Source organism: Cotesia glomerata, linkage group LG1 (genome assembly GCF_020080835.1).
Source record: "Cotesia glomerata isolate CgM1 linkage group LG1, MPM_Cglom_v2.3, whole genome shotgun sequence".
Classification (NCBI taxonomy): Eukaryota; Metazoa; Arthropoda; class Insecta; order Hymenoptera; family Braconidae; genus Cotesia; species Cotesia glomerata.
Genome location: NC_058158.1, coordinates 18765984 through 18783286, shown reverse-complemented (window position 1 = coordinate 18783286; position 17303 = coordinate 18765984). Strand labels below are relative to the sequence as shown.

The following is a 17303-nucleotide window of genomic DNA, read 5'->3' as shown; positions in this document are numbered from 1 at the left end:
ATTAAAATTATAAATAATGGAGATAGAGTTCCGGGAGTACGGACTTTTTTCTTGGAAATTTTCTCCTCTTTAACGGGCTTTTTTCAAAATTGCTTAAATATTGATATTTTTCGAGTTATTAACAAAAAACGAAATATCGTTTTTTTTCCATCTTATTTTGTTAATAACAATTGCAATTTTTTACCTGCACCAAAATCCTTCAAAAACATTTTTCTAGAGGTGATTCCGAATCGAATGAGCCATCGCTCATATTTTTAGGACCTTTATCTCTATTTTTCACGTTTTTGAACTTGTTGACTAGACTAAATGAAGTCAAAGTTTCTTGACCCCAGAAAATTTCTTTTTGCTCCAAAATAACTTTTGTCTTCCTTAAAATTTTCTTGGTGCAAGAAGTTTTTTTTCTGTGTAATTTTTATGCTCAGCATAACTAATTGATAACTAAATATTATGTAATCTTGTTATACTTTGATCACATTTTCTTGTAAATAATATCAAAATACTTTTCAGAAATAGATTTGGTTAATGATAATAATAATAATGAAATTACACCTAGTCAAGAGTTACTAACATCGTCGCAGTCAACTATCAGTCAAATTTCAAATGTTTCCGATTTTGAAACAGAATTGTTGTCTGAAAAAATACCAAAACTAAACATTATCACTCCAAATTTAGCAGCTGCGCTTGATCGTGCAAATGTTAGCAACAGAAATGCTACATATATTTTGGCAGCTACCTTACAAAGCGTTGGAATAGATCTTCGGAATGTTAATTTAAGCTATAAAACTATCCAACGAAATCGTATACTTTCTTTCTCGAAAAGAAATAGCTGAAGGGTTAAAAAGACTTAAAGTTCAATGATAATTACGTAGTTCATTGGGATGGTAAATTGTTAAGCGATATTGTTGGCGCAGATGTTGTAGATAGACTCCCAATTCTTCTGACATCGTCTGGCGCTGAACAATTATTAGGCATTCCAAAAATTGGAGCAGGAACTGGAATTGAGCAAGCTTCAGCAGTAAACTCAACTTTGAAGCATTGGGGTGTCAGTGATTATGTCAAAGCGGTGTGCTTTGATACTGCATATACAAATACAGGTAAATCAATACTATTAACAAAGTATTTAGAATTGAGAGATTTTATTTTTCATGTTTGTTTTTAATTCATTAATGATTCTATTATTAAATAGGCATTCATCGTGGCGCTGGCGTAGAACTAGAGAATCTTTTAGGGCGAAAGCTCATTTGGTTGCCATGTCGTCATCACGTCATTGAACTACTCATTAAAGGTGTTTTTGAAGTATACTGGCCAACGCAAAATGGCCCAAATGTTTCAATTTTTGGTAGATTCAAAAATAATTGGAACAAGATAGATAAATCAAATTACAGTGCAGGAATTAATGATCCTATTGTTGCTAAAGTACTATCAGAGAAAAAAAGACAGAAACATTGGATTTTATTGAAAGTTATTCGCTGGTATGTTTTAGTTACATAATATCATTCACAAAAGCACTCAAAAACAACTTTCTTTTTCACTATACACTGAGAGAAAAAATTTTTTTTTAAGAAAATGCAAATAATTGAAAGAAGTTTTCTACATTTGGAAAAAAACAATTCTGAATGAAAATTCTCAAGTTATCTATCTAAAATTGTATTTTTGTTTTTTTATTTTTTTAATCAGTTAAACTATTTTCCAACAAAAAAGTTACTGTGCGAAAAATTTTGATTTCTTCTGCAAAGAAATGAAATTGTTTAAAATTTCCAACATATCAATATCTTGTCACTAGAATGCCCATATTTTTCAAAAGAAATTTTTCCTTTCGGTAAATTTAAAAAAAATTGTGTAATGGAAAAATTTAAACCTTAAATTAATAGTAATTTCCTGGTGTCGATCGAATACAATTCATTTTAAACATAGACAAAAATATACGTGATTATCTTTAACTCGTAATTTATGTTAAATTAAAATTGATCGAATTTTGTACTTTGTTTTAATTGAAATCTTGTTCTTTTTAGTATTCAAAAACGATTTTTAATTATTAATTCTAGATTAAGAAAATCAGTTTTTTCATTCGTACTCATTTGTTGCAGAAATATCTTCCGAAGAATGATTACCGAGAATTTTTAGAGTTATCGTCAGTATTTTTAGGAGCTATTACCAAAGATAATTTCACCTTTAAACATCCAGGAGCGATGAGTCATGCTCGTTGGATGTCGAAGGTAATTTATTGCCTGAAAATATATATTTTTAGGGGAGAATTTAAGCTGACCCCTCATGAATTAACTAGTATTCGCCAAGTATGTATTTTCATAATTGTCATTTATATAAAAGCTTGGTTCACTTCACCTTCTGCTATCTTAGCTGCAAATAATGACTTAATTTTGATGCAACAATTGATACTCTATGATAAAATTAATTCATCTGTATCAAAAGGAGCTTTAAAAAAAAATGAGCGATCATTTGTGGTATTTAAGTGACAAATTAGCCATAATTTCTCTATTTGACGATGCTGTAGATTCGGAAGTAAAGAAAAAAATGGTAAAAAATTTGAAAAATCGGAACCCTATAAAAACTAAAGCCAGAAAATATGAATTTGACTACAAAAACTTACATGAATTTTTACACAAAGATGTAAGTGACTTCATTTCAACAGAATCGTTAACAATTTTAAAAGACTTTGACTTGCCACATGAATTTTTAAGTGAAGAAGTCGACAAGTGGTCCAGCATCGATAGTTTTCAGGAATGTCAACAATTTTTTAGTAAATTGGCTGTTGTCAATGGTGTCGCGGAACGTGGTGTAGCGCTAATTGAAGATTACAATCAATGCCTTACTAAAGACGAAGAACAGCTCCAATATTTATTACTAGTTATTAGTGAGTATCGGAAAAAATTCCCTAATTGCAATAAAAGTACGTTAATTGAATGATTATTCCGTCTTTTTAATTGTTAAATATAATTATAGATGTACTAAAGTTTTATATTGTTTTCCTTATAGAATATAAATGATTAAAATACATACAATGATATTTTTGTGCTATAAAATTTTTTTATGAATGATACAGTCGATGCTCTCTGTATTGGACCTCTCTGTATTTTAACCGCTCTCTGTGTTTGACCACATTTTTCCTCTGTATTTGACGAATTTACACAGCTCTTATGGACGAGTCAAGTACAGAGAATGGTCCTGGACGGGCGAATCAAATACAGAGAGCGTTGACTGTAATTTGATTTTGTTTCTTATTGAATGTGTACTATATCATTGATGATTAATTTCTGCTAAGCATTCGTATTAAGCGACGCAATTATTGAGAAAATGAGAGAGTAATCTCATGAGAAGTAGTACTGTGGATTGATGTCGAAAAATGAAACAAGGGGAGTAAGGGGAGGTTGTTAATCAAAGCGGATTCTCGTAGATAAATTTGTATTAAATAAAAAGTAAATAATTTTCAATGAGAAAACAACATGATTGTTATATTTTAAACTATCAAAACACAGTGAAAATGCAATTTTCTGCAGAAAATAGCTTTTCAATGCCAATAAATAAAAATATATTATGATTTTTTCAAATTTTTCATAATTCTGTTGATAAAATAAAAATTATTATCTATAAAAAGATCAAAATTTTCAATGGGCTCAAAAATTAAATTTACAGCGAAAAAAACCAGAATTTTATTTTGACATCAACTTTAACTTTGAATAACTTTCAAAGGAGTGAATTTAGCTAAAAATGTTAAGAGACATTTTTTGTAGGAAATTAAATTCCCTTCAAGAATCTTTATTGAATTTTTTCCGGATACTAATTTTTAAGTGAATTACAAAATTCCAAAGTTAAACAATAAAATTCTGAAATCTTATCAATTTTCAAGGCGTGTTTATAAGAAAACGGTTCATCTGACGAAAAATTTCAATCAGTCTTTTTTTGTAGACAATTAAATTTGCTTCAAAAAACATCTAAGTTTATTTCATTTACCTTGATGGTTTAGGAGTTATGAGACAAAAACCCGTTCCGGAAAAAAAAATTAAAAGTTGCGATGATAGACCTCTTAATATAAATATTAAGGGCTCAAATTCTCACAACATTTTTTTTTTGTCATCCCAAATAATATTTTCGATATACAAAAAAAAAAAAAAATAGTTAATTCTTTTGGCCCAGTCTAATGTATATATATATATAATCGTGGACATTAATTTAAGTATATTTTTAAATTTACTAGAAAATAGCCGTTTGTAAACTAAAAACTTTTAAAATTGAAAATGACTCCGTTTTTAAAATGAGTTGATCATTAAAAAAGTGAATACTAAATAATGATTAATAAAAATGATGCAAAATGTTAACTTTTAACAACCTTAAAATGTCATAAAAAGAAGTTCAACCAATCAAAAAAAAAGAAAAACGTTAATAAACTCGAAAGTAAAGCGAGCGAATTTTAAAAATTGACATTAGTGGAATAATATATTTTTAAATACGGCAAAGTAAAAAAAAAGTCGTTAAAAAAAATTGAAATAAAAAAAAACAAACAAATGCCTATCATGACATTAGAATAAAAATAATTTAAAAATAAAATATTTACGTAATGTTGACATTTGTTAAAATTAGTGCATCGTGAATTTTGCCAATTCAAAACTTAGCCACGCGAATTCAGCCAATACTAAATTTTGCGATTCATAAATAAATGAATGTTAAATTTTGTTAATATTTAAAATAGCCGATTGTAAACTCAGTGGCTTATAAAAATCGCAAATTCTAAATTTTAACGTTTCTTAATTGATCTATTATATAGAAGTAGTTATTTATGATATTTCTGAAGCTATAAAATTTAAAGACAAAAGCCTTTTCTTAACAACAGGTCAGCCGAGAACTGATTTTCCGAAATTTTACTTACGAAGAATATTACGGAGCTGAAAATGATAAAAAAAATTCTTGTCAGGAATAAATCATGGAGGCTTGTGTTTTGTGTAATAATAAAAGATTTTATTTTTATTTTTATTTAATTATGTACATATTCATGTATAAAAATATATTTTTTTTTTATTTTTAAAAAATATATATACTGACACAAGGTTGCCCAAAATTTCGAACTCGGTGAAATCATCAAGTCCAAAAACTTTCTTCAAAAATTTCTATTGGGCAAGATACCAGATTGTGTCGGTATATACTGGGTGTCCCAGAAGTAACGGACGCCATTGTAGCATTTAATGAAAAAAATAATTCTGAGACGAAAAGTCCTTAGCCATTTTTTAATTAACCGCATAGATAATTAATCATTAATTAAAATAACTTCTCTTTATGTGTTAGAGAGAGAGAGCGCCAGTGTCCAGTAAAGTATGTGCCAAATAAAGACAGAACTAACTGTATGACTAACTAGCTTCTATAGCTAACTTAGTCACACATATTTACTTACACATTCACACGTGCAAGCGTCTTCGTTTGTAACGCACTTGACTGGACACTGATGCTCTCTCTCTAACGCATAAAAGGACGTTATTTTAATTAATAATTAATTATCTATGCGTCTGATTAAAAAATGGCTTAGGACTTTTCGTCTCAGAATTATTTTTTTTATCAGATGCTGCAATGGCGTCCGTTACTTCTGGGACACTCTGTAGAATAATAATAATAATCATATAATGAAAGTTTCATGCCATCTTGGTCAAATGACTAGTGGATTTTATTCAAGCCGAGAGATGGACACTTTCCATCTTCCTTATTGGTCGAGAGACATCCTCTCTGTACATAAGTTCGATGGAAATCCATTAAACTTGAATACTAGTAAAGCTGGAAGCTTGTAGTATCTATTCGAGTAATAAAGATGTTAATTGAAATGAAAGAAATGAAAGAAATTTGAATGAGAGTAAAGACAAACTTTGAAAAAATAAATGGGGTTGGTTGCCAAGCCAGGAATCGAACCTGGATCTCCCTGATAACAATTAACATCTTTATTAGATACTACAAGCTTCCAGCTTTACTAGTATTCAAGTTTGATGGATTTCCATCGAACTTATGTACAGAGAGGATGTCTCTCGACCAATAGGGAAGATGGAAAGTGTCCATCTCTCGGCTTGAATTAGATCCACTAGTCATTTGACCAAGATGGGATGAAACTTTCATTATATATATACAATCGGTCATGAAAATATCTTTAATAATAATATTAGAGACACTAATTTAATAATAATAATAATAATAATAATAATAATAATAATAATAATAATAATAATAAATATATCTTTGCGACTAGGATCGCGGGAAAAAGGAAAAATCATTTAATAATTCTTAAGGGCATTGGAAATATTAGCGTGAACTGTACTATACAAATTTTGTCTGACATAACTGTTAATAGCCGTATGTTAGAGATACTTTTTCATGTTATTGCAGATGATTATTTAAAATATGACACATTGATTGGTCGTGAAATTCTTGGACAAAGATTTGATAGGAATATAACTACAAATAATTTCAACTTATGTAAAAGTAAGCAGGTTAATACGTGTGATAAAAACTTGAATCTATTAGTAAAATATATTTTAATGATATTAATACTGACGTAATTGGAGATGATAAAGAGAAACTTATTTCTATCATAAAAGAATATACAGATTCATTTATTCAGAGGTTTCCAAGTACTCGTGTTAATACGGGGAGACCTAAAATACGTTTAGTTAACCCTAATGTAACTTTACAAGGGCAACCGTATCGTCTTAGTGTTCAAGAAAGGCAGGTAGTAAAAGAAAGAGTAGATGAACTATTGCAAGCAAATGTTATAAGTCCCAACTCTCGTAAAATAGAAGCATTGACCACGTTATTCTCTCTTCTTACTTTCGTAAATTTATTCCCAAGTTTTCACAGGTAATGTAACCCCTATACTGCCTGATCTCTGGTAGCAAAAGAAATATTGAATGGACTGAGTTACATGAAAATATTCATCAGAAAATAATCTCAGTATTGACTAGCGAGTCAGTACTAATGATCTATAATCTGAACTTTTCTATAGAGTTCTTAACTGGTAAAGTAGCTACACTTTTGGGAATGGTAGTTGGCCATGTAGATTAAAGAAATAGATTTTTTCGACGTAAGGCAAAAAGCTATCGAAAGTATAGAAACATATGATCAGTATAAGTCTAGGTTTAATAAAAAATAAAGTAAAACTTATACCATTTAAAGTAGAAGATTTTTGATCCAAAGTTTAGAGGTCCACTTGTAGTGGCGGAAATTCTCGATGACGATCGATATATTTTGAATTAGTCGACAATAATAGGATATAAATGTAGTCACGAGAATTTGAGGAAAATGCCGGAAAAGACTTTTGTAAATCTTCAATTATTATTTTGCATTTAATAGCTACAAGTATTAGTAAGGCAAATGATCAGGTAGAGCGTGTGATGAGTACGCTAAAAAATATGTTCACTATTGTCGAGTCTAATAATCCCCTATGGCAAGAAGCCATTGGTAAAGTTCAGTTAGCTTTAAATTCAACCGTGAATCGTGTTACCAAATCTAGTGTATTAGAATTATTAATTGTTAAGAAGGCAAGACCTTATGGTTTGTTAGTTGATAACAACGAAAAAGAAATTAATATCTTTAATGTAAGACAACGAGCGATTGATAGTATAGAAGAGAATGCTAATTATGAGAAAATTACATTCGATAAAAATAAAGCTAAAGTCAATAGATTTAAAATCGGAGACCATGTTTTGATTAGAAATGAAGAACGTAACCAGACGAAACTTGACAGGAAATTTAGAGGTCCATTTGTGGTAACAGAATTACTTGATAATGACAGGTACAAACTAAAATCTTTGAGTAATAATAGGAGTTTTAAGTTATAACGGGGTTTTGCCTGACCCGGGGATTTACCAAGCCAGTCTCACCGTTTATATTGAAAATTTTGGCTTACTTAAAAAAAAAGAATTATTATTAAAAAAGGGCGCCAGGAGAATGATCTCCAATTAATTAGTACTGCGACTTCGGCTAGCTCTTACCTCTTCCTCAGGGCGGCGGGCCATGCTGAAATACTCGTCGTTAAAAAAATAGAACAGCAAAATAAACGAAATTCTTAAAATTACTCAAAATAAATTCAGAAGAATTAAATAAAAAAAAATAACAATTTATTTAACAAAATATACGTCGGCAGTCGATATTAATTTTTACAAAAATTAAAACGTCGTAACTTAACCTTTCACTTAATTTTAACAAAAACTAAATAAACGTCGTTATCTCAACTTCATTTCTTACAATCGCATTCATACATCGGCAATCACACTATGTAATAACAGCATTACAAAAAAAAATAATCGTAAAGCGTTGAATCCTCACGTATTATTTTGTTAATCAAAATATTTTACAAAATTACACCGTGGACTCTAAACGCTGGATTCAACACTGAACAAGAACGTCGGCTTACCAAGCAATTGAGCATCGTCCTCATCGTAACAGCTCGGGAAAGCTTCGTGCGGTTGACTCGGTAAATAAATTATTTAAAAATATAAATACTTTACTACAAGTTACAATTAATTTCAAGTTTCAAGTAATCAAAATCGCGACAATACTTCGAAATTAACTTTAAGTTGTGAAGCGCGCAAAAACGCGTCCGTGTACATCGACAGTCCAGCCTCGAATCGTCTTCTTCACAGAGAAGTACCCGCCTTTTCCTTCGTTGGTTGGCGGCGCTAGTCTTCATTTCCATTGGAATTGATCCCCGTCGATAGTTGATCTAGGTCCGTATAACAGTCAACGGACCTCCACGACAGTCTTTAGTCACCTTTGCTCCTGCAGTACTGACTAACCAACTGTCATCGATGGTGATCGTCGTATTGGAACATGCGGCAATGCAGCGTCGATTATTCTCAGACCTCTCGGGTGTTTACGCTGCTCGGTGCCTCACTCGCTTCGATACTCGCTTATTATCGTCGTAGCTCTATCCTTGTCACTCCAATGCATAGCCTCGTACTCGCTGTGACTCGCTATGTTTTCATTACTCGTCCAGCGTTACGTATTTACACAAAATAAATTCATAAAAATTAGTTAAATTTTCATTCATTCACACATAACAATCACGACATTGGATTCGAGCCTGGAATATTATAATACCCCAAGTATTAGGCGTCGAATATAAATCTACCACGTTACAAAGTATAGTCACGATAAGTTTAGAGAGATGCCTGAGAATCATATTCCTAATGAGTTGGATGTTTGCTCGGACAATGAAAGTTGTGCCGAAAAGACTGTTGATGCGGGTCCTGAAATAGGGACTATGGTAGAAAAAGAGACCACCAATGAGGCGGTGCACTGATGGCTGAAGGTCGTGGACCTGAATTATTTTTGTATTTTTCATTTCGCACATGCATCAGTGTGTAGTCGCAACTGCAAACTAAATTAGTGGCTAATGTTAGTTTGATCAGGGTGCGATGGGCAGCTGATAATGTGGCGGACAGGTAGTTGTGGCAACTACAAGATCTGTTTAATACTGTATGTGAGGTCGTGGACCTAAATTATTTTTGTATTTTTGATTTCGCACATGCATCAGTGTGTAGTCGCAACTGCAAACTAAATTAGTGGCTAATGTTAGTTTGATCAGGGTGCGATGGGCAGCTGATAATGTGGCGGACAGGTAGTTGTGGCAACTACAAGATCTGTTTAATACTGTATGTGAGGTCGTGGACCTAAATTATTTTTGTATTTTTGATTTCGCACATGCATCAGTGTGTAGTCGCAACTGCAAACTAAATTAGTGGCTAATGTTAGTTTGATCAGGGCGCGATGGGCAGATGATGTGGCGGGCAGGTAGTTGTGGCAACTACAAGATGTGTTTGATACTGTATGTGGCATACAGGGTAGCCTAGAGATAGTGCAAAGGTCTATTGGTGGAGGGAAATGAAATTTTGTTTGATAATTAAATGATAAGAAATAATGATTGATGGCTTTTCGATCTCTTGAGCACTATACGATAACTCCTTAGTATAATATATAGATAATAGATTTCTGTTACTAGGAAAGACTTCTGAAATCTTTCTTGTGTAGTTTATCTTTTGTAGAAAGTTTTATAATGAGCTAGATCAGTTAAGACCAAAACTAAAATACCAGATGATCATGAAAGCGGTGAGCAGGAAGTTTCTCAGATGGACTTTGAGAGAGATTCAGAAACCACCGGGGGAAAGATTCAGCACTAATGGTAGTTGTTGGAAGTCGCACCACTTGCATCCGGCTGTAGGTCATTATGGCGAATCAAGGTTGGTTTGGCTAGAGTATGATGGGCAGTAGATGATGTGATGGCGATGAGAAGATTTTTCTCTTGAGGTCGCACCACTTGCTCCAAGCAGTAGGTCGTACAAGCAAATCTAGAGTGATTTGGCCAGGGTGCGACCGGCCAGTTGGTAAAGTGGCGGGGGCCAGAAATGAATTTATTGGCTGCACTACCTGCACCAGTCTGTATTCATAACTGCAAACTCTGGGTAGTTTGAATCAATTATGTTTGTCAAGATTGTCAGGGCGCGATGGGCAGCTGGTGAGGTGGCGGGGGCCAGAGATGAAGTTGTTGGCTGCACTATCTGCGCCAGTCTATGGTCGCAAATACAAACTCGGAGTAGTTTGAATCAATTTTGTTTATCAAGATTGTCAGGGCACGAGGGCCAGTTGGTGAGGTAGCAGGGGCCAGAGATGGTTTTAAGCTGCACTACATGTGTCATATGTGTTTGACAATGTGACGGGGGCTTGAGGTGTACATAGTTGGATTACTATGTGGATACACAGTTTTGTTGTATGAGGTATACAGTTGCAGACCATTGTGAGTGCTAAGTGTCTATACCTGAGGTAGTGGTGAATATAGCTTGCATGTTATCGCTGTAATAGACAATTATAGAAATTCTGAAAAGGAATCCTCAGGAAACTAAGTTTATTAGATTTAATAGTCGAAAGTTTTTATCACTTAAATTGGCCTCTGAACAAAGAAAAGTTATTTCTTCAAAAAAAAAAAAAAATATGACATGGCATGTAGTAAAATATTTAGAGATACACCCGAGGACGTGTGATTGTCAGAATGGCAGTGTCGGAGAATAAAGTACAGTGGACTATTTTCTGACGAAGTGATGAGAATATTCTTTAAGATATTCCAATTTTTAGTAATTTTTATAAATGAACCGTTACTTTAAATGATACTTTAATATTTTGTAAAATAAGGTTTAACGAAATTGTTTTATTGCGATAGGCTTAGTCCTAGTCCTAGTGTGTGTGTGTGTGTGTGTGTGTGTGTGTGTGTGTGTGTGTGTGTGTGGATGTGGATGTGGATGTGGATGTGGATGTGGATGTGGATGTGGATGTGAATGTGGATGTGGATGTGGATGTGGATGTGGATGTGGATGTGGATGTATGTAAACCTCTCATAACTTTAGAACGGCTCGACCAATTTGATTGCGGTTGGTGCCATTCGAAAAGGCTTGACTGAACTTAGATTTTAAATATACTTTGAAATGATTCGGACTGGTAGATTTCGAGAAATCGCAAAAAAACTACAAAAAAATTTTTTTTCAAATGTGGTTTTTTTGGAATAACTTTTAAACAACTTCACCGATCAATTCTAAAAACTAATCAGCTCTTAACATAAAAAAATCTCGTTGATCATCGCTAGTCCGGTCAAAATCGGTTAATTCGTTCGTGAGTTATCGTTGACGAAAGAAAACCAAAAAAGTGTTTTTTCGGAATTACTCAAAAATTTTTTATTCTATCAATTTAAACTTGACGATTCTGTATGAAGCTTATAAAACTGCGTCGAATGCCACCAACCGCGTGAAAATCGGTCTACTCATTCAAAAGTTATTGCGATTTAGAAATTCAAAAAATAGTGTTTTATCAAACTTCTATCAAACTCGAAGAGCTCAAAAGCATACAAAAGCTGTTTTTTGAGCTCAGAAAGCTCAAAATAATACACAAATTGTATTTATGAGCTCGAAGAGCTCAAAAACGTCATTAGTGTAATTTCAAGCGTTAAGGTATAGAATTGGCGGGAAGTTGCAGGGATGGCCTTCAAGGTCAATCGTTTTCCTAATTTTTTTTTTCAACTCTTACCCTCTCAAATGTTTCGATTTGATATAAAAAAAATCCTCACCAAGCATGAGCCCTATCGCTCAATTTTAGGGGTCGCTATTTTTATTTTAGTTTCCCATTTAATTAACATGGGAAAAATTCTTTTTTGTTTTAAATTGAATTTACTCATAATTTATGCAATTTTTTACAAAAATCGATTTTATATTCTGAAAGTAGAGTCTTTGAGCTTTAGAAAACTCTAGAAAAAAGTATGATTATTGCTGAAAAAAAGAACAGTTACAGCAATTTCAAAATGACTAAATTTCGAAATTGAAAGACGTAGTTGCAAATAGTTGCAAATAATGCAAATTCGAAATTTCGCAATTTTTTCGGTTTTTCAATTTTGTTTATATAATATCTCGAACGCTATTGTAGATATAGAAACAGCCTTTTGTTTGTTTCTCCATGGAAATAATATATATTTTGGATATATTAAAAATATATGTCATTTTATATTTTGAGTATAATTTAAATATATTTATTATACACGTAAAATATATAAAAATAGATTTGAAATATATTCTCATTACAGTACTTTTGGCCGTTTTTTGTATATAAAAAATATACTTCTAATATAAGAAAAATATACGCAAAATATATTTTTTTTGTATGATAAATATAAATGTCCAATATATAAAAAAATATACTCAATACGTATTTTAAACATTAGCAGCTTTATAGAATGAAAATATTTTCCAGACTTTATTTAATATATATTTTAAAATATAATTAATATGTACGTCAAATATACTCAAAGTCTATAGGACAAAATGGACAGCCCGAGATTTTGGATTTTGTTAACTTAAGAACATTTTCCAGTGCATGGTTACAATGTTTGTTCCGAAAAACTTTAAACTAGGCCAGCTTCTTGTACGGTTCAAAATCTCAGGCTGTCAATTTTGTCCTATAAACTTTAAGTATATTTTACGAGTATTTTAATTATATTTAAAATATATATATATATATAATATAGTCTGGAAAATATTTTCATTATATAAAGCTGCTTACATTTAAAATAAATTCTGAATATATTTTTTACAAATTCGACATTTATATTTATCGTACAAAAAAGAAATTAGGAAAACGGTTGACCCTGAAGGCCATCCCTGCAACTTCCCGCCAATTCTATACCTGAACGCTTGAAATTGCACTTATGACGTTTTTGAGCTCTTCGAGCTCATAAATACAATTTGAGTGTTATTTCGAGCTCTCCGAGCTCAAAAAAAAGCTTTTGTATACTTTTGAACTCTTCGAGCTCATTGTGTTTGATACAACACAATTTTTTGAATTTTCAAATCGCAATATTGTAAGCTTCATATTTGAACTTCAATAATTTTTTAAGCTTCATAGAGAATTTCCAAGTCTTAATTGATAAAACGAAAAATTTCGGAGTAATTCCGAAAAAACACTTTTTTCGGTTTTCTTTCGTCAACGATAACTCACGAACGAATCAACCGATTTTGACCAGACTGGCGGCGATCGACGTGGTTTTTTACTGTTAAGAGCTAGTTAGTTTTTGGAATCGATTGGTGAAAACGTTTAAAAGTTATTCCAAAAAAAAACCCGATTTGGAAAATTTTTTTTTGTACTTTTTTTGAGATTTCTCAAAATCTACCGGTCCGAATCGTTCCAAAGTATATTCAAAATCTAAGTTTAGTCAAGCCCTTTCGAATGGTACCAACCGCGATCAAATCGGTCAAGCCGTTCAAAAGTTATAAGAGGTTTACACACACACACACACACACACACACACACACACACACACACACACACACACACACACACACACACACACACACACACACACACACACACACACACACACACACACACACACACACACACACACACACACACACACACACACACACACACACACACACACACACACACACACACACACACACACACACACACACACACACACACACACACACACACACACACACACACACACACACACACACACACACACACACACACACACACACACACACACACACACACACACACACACACACACACACACACACACATGCTAATACACGATGAGCTCTCGTAATCTTCAAACCGATGAGATTTAATGACAACTTGATTTCCAAAAGCCGGGTAGATCTAATATCTACCTAATTTGTTAAAATCATTGGTTTTCACTGTAAGAAGTTAAAAATCATTATTCTTCGTTACAGCATACTATATACAGGTCTTTTCACGAGATAAATGCAACCAAAATTTTGAGTGTTTTCTAGAAAAATAATGAAAGTAAATACTTTTACACGTTCTGTCATTTGTTACTTACCCGAGAAAAACGAGATGTAATTTCTTGTCGTCGCGATATCACATTATTATCATCAGCATATATGAGATTTCTTATTAATCCTTTAAATCTCGGTTCAAATATAACACTAGGTAATGCAAGTAATGTCAGCTTGCTATTATACCAACTAGGCATTCCACCAATATATACATCTGAGTTACTCGATAATTTGCCAAACTGAAATTCTTTTCCTCGTGATGTAGAAAATCCACTATCACTATCAACACTAAGTGTTGTATTTTCATGATTTCTTAGAACTTGTACTTTATGCCATTGTCCATCGCCGCAATCATGTCCAACAGTTACTATTTGGGCACCACCTCCCAGATTATAACGAAGTCTTACTGCACCTTCAACTAATTTAATTTCGAAAAAGTCATATGTTCCACCATCATCAGTATACAGTAAGAGGCCACTTCTTTGGTTTGTTTTAAATTCAAATTCTAAACTAGCATTCACTGCAGCATTCCATTTAGAAAATTGTGCATAACTAGACGATGTTCCTTCTAATAAGAAACACCAAGCTCTGACAATGAATATCATCAACAAGAACAACCAAGAATAATGCATATTTATACGCATGACGTTTTGAAATTTTAATTTTCCTCGTAATGTAGAAACATAAATTTATCGGAGTAACATAATCTGTTTAAAGAACTTTTAACGTTCGGAAATATTTATTCTAGATGCAAAATTTTACTAGAAAATCTTCATTATCAAATTTCTCGTGTTGAAAGTATAATTTCATTTATTTATAATTTCTTTCTAACAGATACAAATTTAATATAAGCTCTTGAAAAACTGATAAATTTAGGGACGAACCAAGTGGAATTACAATAATAGATATAATCAAAATTCATTATAATAATTATGACTGTTACAGAAACCTAATACAATAAAAAACAAGAGCAGTTAGTTTCATAATTCAATCTTTTGTAAACTTATCACCAACAAATAGTTCGTAAATGTTGTAAATAACTCCGATCATAGAGTGCCATGACATTCGAAGTCAATAAATATTGATTATAAATATAACGAAAGAAGTTTTAACCCGTTTAATGTCATTTTAATTGAGTAAGCTGTGATAATAAAACATGAACGAATTAAAATAAATAACGGATGACACATTTTTTCAAGAATGTTTAATTTTTGTCAGTTTTTAATTTTAATTTTTTTTTATCCTTAAGGAAAAAGAACTGAAATTTAATCTTGACTCTTAATGATATTTTGCCCGAACGAATAAGATATTGGACTTTACAACTTATTGTCTAAATGTCACTATAATTGCACAGTAATAATGAACTTCAGTAAAGCTTATAAATTATCAACATGATTGAAAATTTTAAGTATAAAAAACGTTCTCGATTTGAACTTTATAGTCAGTCTTAAGGATGTTACTGACAAAAGCGTGCATAGACACTAAAAACGACGAAAATATTAGTTGCAGCGCCGGCGCTAGAACCTTTGATAGCTACGCATGCGTTATTATCATATCAATATGCCTTGGTATAAATCAAATAATTCGAGAAACTTAATATTCTGAAACTAAAAAAACCTTTACATCCAACAATATGATCTGTTTGAACCAATCGTCACTATTCAAATTATTTTTTTCTATGTTTATTTATTGAAAACACTCAATTAACTTTCAATTTATTAACGTTAGATAAATTTAAGGTAAATATTACAAAAAAATACAATATAGGTACAAATTTCTTTAAACAAAAATTGAATTATATTTATTCATCCTTCATTATATCCGATATTATATGAAACCTAGCTTGCCACAATACCTAATTCTGGAAATCTTTTTTTTTTTAAAAAAGCTAAATTTTTATCATATTTATGCATGGATCGATAAAGTTTGTTCGATAAATTATTGAAGCTTAATCTTTGACAGCTCATAAATTCTTAATTTTTAATGATTATTAAAGATAACAGGATGATAAGTTTCAATAGTTCTTTACTCCTGTTAGATTTTACATAAGTAACGAAGTAAAATAGTAATATTATTTGCTTTCAAGTGTAGTTTAATCGTAGAGATATGGCAAAAAGTGTTTTCTATTTCACATTCTTTTTTAGGAAGATTTATTTATAAATTTAGTTGTCGTAGCCGCTCTCATGACAGAATTTAAAAGAAATTTTTTTAATATATGTTGTAGTTGGTCAATTTATGCCGAAAAATAGTATTGGCTCAAAAGTTTATGTGTGTACTAGGATGCCCCGAGAAAAAATGTTTCTATATAATTATATATAATTGTATATAATCATATATGATTATATATGGAATCACATATATAATTATATACAATTATATATGATCATACATAATTATATATAATCATACATGATTATATATGGAATTGTATATGAGGTTATATATAATCATATATAATTATATATGACTATATATGGAGCAATATACAACCATTCACGATTATATATAGTTCCATATACAATTATATATAAGTATATAGAATTATATATAATCATATATGATTATATATGGAATTGTATATGAGGTTATATATAATTATATATGACTATATATGGAGCAATATACAACCATGCACGATTATATATAGTTCCATATACAATTATATGTAAGTATATAGAATTATATATAATCATACATGATTATATATGGAATTGTATATAAGGTTATATATAATTATATATGACTATATATGGAGCAATATACAACCATGCACGATTATATATAGTTCCATATACAATTATATGTAAGTATATAGAATTATATATAATCATACATGATAATATATGGAATTGTATATGAGGTTATATATAATCATATATAATTATATATGACTATATATGGAGCAATGTACAACTATGCACGATTATATATAGTTCCATGTACAATTATATATAAGTATATAGAGTTATATAT

The 17303-nt window shown here is 31.3% G+C and overlaps 1 protein-coding gene across 1 annotated transcript in view; it reads right to left on the bottom strand.

Moving 5' to 3' along the window:
* The window catches only part of LOC123263793 (neurexin-3-like), a 763584-nt gene extending 747764 nt beyond the window's left edge, over positions 1–15820 (bottom strand). Inside the window, exon 1 of the mRNA XM_044726803.1 lies at positions 14375–15820. Within this exon, the coding sequence (XP_044582738.1) occupies positions 14375–14974 (600 nt within the window). The 5' untranslated portion in view covers positions 14975–15820. The remainder of the gene's footprint in view (positions 1–14374) is intronic.
* Between the last annotated feature and the right edge of the window lie 1483 nt (positions 15821–17303).